Source organism: Haliotis cracherodii, unplaced genomic scaffold, assembly GCF_022045235.1.
Source record: "Haliotis cracherodii isolate W230 unplaced genomic scaffold, xgHalCrac1.p SCAF_6, whole genome shotgun sequence".
Lineage (NCBI taxonomy): Eukaryota > Metazoa > Mollusca > Gastropoda > Lepetellida > Haliotidae > Haliotis > Haliotis cracherodii.
The window spans coordinates 26,284,597-26,288,757 of record NW_027266319.1 but is presented as its reverse complement, the minus strand read 5'-3'; the positions used below and the strand labels follow the sequence as shown (position 1 = coordinate 26,288,757).

General features: G+C 41.0%; 1 protein-coding gene across 1 annotated transcript; it reads left to right on the top strand.

Annotated features, from left to right (window-relative positions):
• The first annotated feature begins 1,149 nt into the window (after window positions 1-1,149).
• On the top strand, window positions 1,150-2,705 carry LOC139445052 (protein PRQFV-amide-like). Its single transcript, XM_071226117.1, has one exon. The coding sequence runs from the start codon at window positions 1,256-1,258 to the stop codon at window positions 2,186-2,188; it is 933 nt and encodes a 310-aa protein (XP_071082218.1). The 5' UTR covers window positions 1,150-1,255; the 3' UTR covers window positions 2,189-2,705.
• The last annotated feature ends 1,456 nt before the right edge of the window (window positions 2,706-4,161 follow it).

The following is a 4,161-nucleotide window of genomic DNA, read 5'->3' as shown; positions in this document are numbered from 1 at the left end:
GAAAAGAATATTTGAAAAATTATTAATGGAACGCATTAAATGATGACAGTTTACATTATTGTTTTACATGACAATCGAGATAATTGTGTTGTAATAAAAAGGCCATCAGGATAAGTCTCGTTGGGAATGTGTCCGCGCGAGGTTTAGATGGAAATAAATTTCCAATACGGATCAGAACAAAGTAGCGATATAAAGTAATTTAAGTAGTATGTAACACTGGCTATTTATATTGTTTTTTGATGAAAAAATATATTTCGGATGCCAATTAGCATCCAAATTTCGGAAATTTCATCTGTGAATAATAATTTAAGGATATAATTAACAACAACCACTCAGAGGTATCTTTCGAACCTTTGTGCATATTTGATATATAAAAACGTCAGTGTATTACTTATTTTAACCTAACCATGCGTAGATTCTGGTTGCTAAACTTACAGATCACCATGGGCTTTGTGCTTCAGGGCATCTTGACTTGATATTCCAAATAGAACTCACTGTGTTTTCGGTGTCGGGTTAAATAGACACATTAAACATACAGCATAGCACAAATAGCCAGAACCAACATTGATTTTTCACAACCTAAAACAAATATTTCCTAAAAGAAAGAATTGCCTTAAGATCCTAGATTTTAATCACATTGAGACCAAGGTTTCGAAAGTCAATTTCACTAAATAAACTGTAACGACAGTAGCTTCATTATGAGGAGACGGGAGGTTCGGAGACTTTCCGAGACGTCTCTGCTGATCACAAACCTGCGCTTAATAAGTAGAATCACGTTGAAGTGATCGCTGGCCTAAGATAAGCACTATTAACAGCCACCCCTCGTGCCAGTCACTATCCCGCCCCCTCCGTCCTGTCACTCAACAAGCCACACCTCTTGTTGGCGGATGCGTGGGTTGGACCGTCTTTCGCGTATACAACAAAGTTTACTATTGATCCTCCGAGAAGAAATGTAGTCTCTTATTGAACCACCCCTGCTCCGTCTGTCGCAATGCTTTTGCTATGACACTCTCTGACGACTGATTGTTCATTGATTTCTGTATCCAGCCTTCTGTCGCGCTAATAGAGCTAAATTAATCATACACATAAATTTGAGCCTAAATCGGCAAATTGTTAAATGATTATAATGAAGATGCGTTAGCAGCCGCTGTTTGGCTGCGAGGGAGGGCTGGCGCGGAGAGTACACGAGCTGGCTTTAAAAGGCGCGCGCGCGTTCACTAGTATCCTCATTTTGTGTCCCGCGCGGTGAGCCAGCATGCCGCCCTTGCATCAACTTCTAGTGGCCGGACTAACCCTACTTGTCGTGTCCGGGGGACAGGCAGACCGGGATCGTAGGGACGTGGGGGCCACACCCGATAAACGACTCAGGGAGTTCTTTGGTAAGAGAGATTTAAGTTCAGCGGACTCTGCTGAAGGTTTTGGCCAGGACTATGGAACATACGACAAGCGAGTCAGGGATTTCTTTGGTAAAAGGGAGGACAAACGTTTAAGGGAATTCTTTGGAAAACGAAGTGATAATCCGGACAAGAGACTTCGTGAATTCTTTGGTAAGCGAAGCGATCCCAGTGCTGATAAAAGGCTAAGGGAATTCTTTGGGAAACGGAGTGGCGATCTAAGTGCTGATAAGAGACTGAGAGAATTCTTTGGCAAAAGGAGCGATCTGAGTGCCGACAAGCGTCTTCGTGAATTCTTTGGCAAAAGGAGTGACGTAACAGCGGACAAACGATTACGGGAATTCTTCGGCAAACGAGATGGACTCGAAGCTGACAAACGTTTGAGAGAGTTCTTTGGCAAAAGGTCCGACCAACCAGTAGAAGAAAAACGTCTTCGTGAATTCTTTGGTAAACGCAATGGCCCAGAGGAACAGAAACGGCTCCGAGAGTTCTTTGGCAAACGGGACGGGCACGTGGATGACAAGCGCCTCAGAGAGTTTTTCGGGAAACGAGATGGGCCCATGGAAGAGAAACGACTACGAGAATTCTTTGGCAAACGGAACGTAATAGAGGAACAGAAACGCCTTCGGGAGTTCTTCGGTAAACGTTCGGTGATGCCTTCCCCAGCGGCTGCAAAGAGGAAACGAGACGTCAGGAAGAGGGTGCGTGAGTTCATAGGGAAACGAAGCCTTCTCAGCTTTGACGACAGCATCGACAACGGCTACAACAAACGCGTACGTGAATTCATAGGCTAGGCGCCTAGCCAGAGCCTGTAAAAGGCGGACTGGACGAGAGACTACTGGTGACGTGAGGGGTTCAAGGTAAACGGCCATGACAAACAGACTGTTGAAAGAAAGGAGCCAAGGGTGGTCCCGATGGATAACTATAAGCAAATACAATTCCCAACCTGCTAGGAATGTTTACTTTCTATAGAGATGATTATTGACTATTGAGGATCTATGTGAACAGTTCTATTTCACTGAGGTACTGTGTGCTTGTGTGATGTGAGCGTTGCAATCTATCAACTTCGTAAACTTTGGATTCTCAATTGACATGTCATTTATGTATAGCGAATATGTATAAAAGTAAGCATATCAATAAGAGAACATTTATTGTAAGCTATATGATTATGTTACATCAGATACTATTAACAGAATAACGTAATAGTGTATGAGTAATTCGTTGTCTGACTGACTCTATACTTTCTTGACTGTTTTAATGCAATATTAAACGAATCTTTGCTGATATTTAATAAATTCTATTTTTATGATACCTCTATGGAAATTACTCGTGTTGGCAGTCACGTGATCCTATAAGCTTGGTCAGTATGTTCGTAAACGTACGTTTTAGATTGTTTTAAAGCACAATCTTATAAAAAATATTTGTTTGGCAAAACAGTGCATGCATAACATCTGTTTCCTCTTCAACACAGTTGGTAAAAACGGGTCCATTTGTCATTCACGCTTGTTCACACTTTTGCGACAATACCAAATCGCAACTGGTTTATAAATCACACTCCTTGTGCATACACTAGACCTTCCTCGCTTGAGATCCATAAGTGATATTACAGCAAGCAAATGTGTCCTTACTGTATCCGTCAGAAACGAAATACGACATGAATACATTGTGCACATCAATACGAAAAGGAATTAATTCTAATATATGATATATCATTCTTTAATGGCAATGCCATCCAGGTGAATTACAAGTCACCATACTAAATGAGAACACCCTACGGTAAACCTAGCATTGACATTCAATGGTTTCACCATGCTGAGTTTTGTTAGAACATTCGCAGCACGTTGACTTCTTTCACCATTCTGACAGATTCATAGAACGAAGTATGTTCATCAAGGTGTCATTGGAGAAACTGAAACACGTGGACGTCCAAAGGTTTAAAAACACGTTTGTTAAATGCTTGTTAAATATTTTGAAGATCAGTCACAATATATGTCATGCATGTCTATTGATTCATGCACCTTGGAGTCTGCAGTAACATGACCAACATGCTGGCGCTGTAGCAATGACAACACAGAAAAAGTCCATGCCTGTGAGTGAGTTGGTTTTAACGCCGCTTTTAACAGTATTCCAGTTATAATGCGGCGTGTCATGCCTGTGACACTGGTCAGCGTTATAACATTGAATGTCTAATTGATTTTTTACATCGCGCTAACTGAGATTGAAATAGAAAGCCGTTTCCAATACCTGTTTAGGTACAGTCGTGATAATTATAAGGGGTAGGGATGGTCCCATCATCAATATCTAAAACGGAAAGAGCTTATACTTGACGTCTCATAATATAACATGTATACATTGATGCCTATCCTACTCTATCAGGTTGTATAATCTGTCTCTGTATTCATCATGACAGCAGCACAGCCTTAAAGTGTAACGTCATTATCGAGTTCCCATCAATACTCTAAGCATTGCTCAGAAGAAATATCCCTAAAGCAAACAAGTTTGAAAAGGTAGTTGATTCTATGTTACTTTTTGTAGTGATATTAAGGATGCACTTAAAGAAGTCACGTATTTCTTGCGGGGATTTAAACCTTTAAGATTTGAAATTTCTGAAAAAAACACCGGATTAACCTTTTTAAAAAGTGTTGGAAACTGCTGCTCAAATCCGGGTCCTAATTATCTGTTTCGTGGAAGTGCTTCTGAAACACGGCAAACACTAGTACTGTCCGGAAGTGAAAGTCAGCAGTGCACAGGAATTCCCCTTGATTGC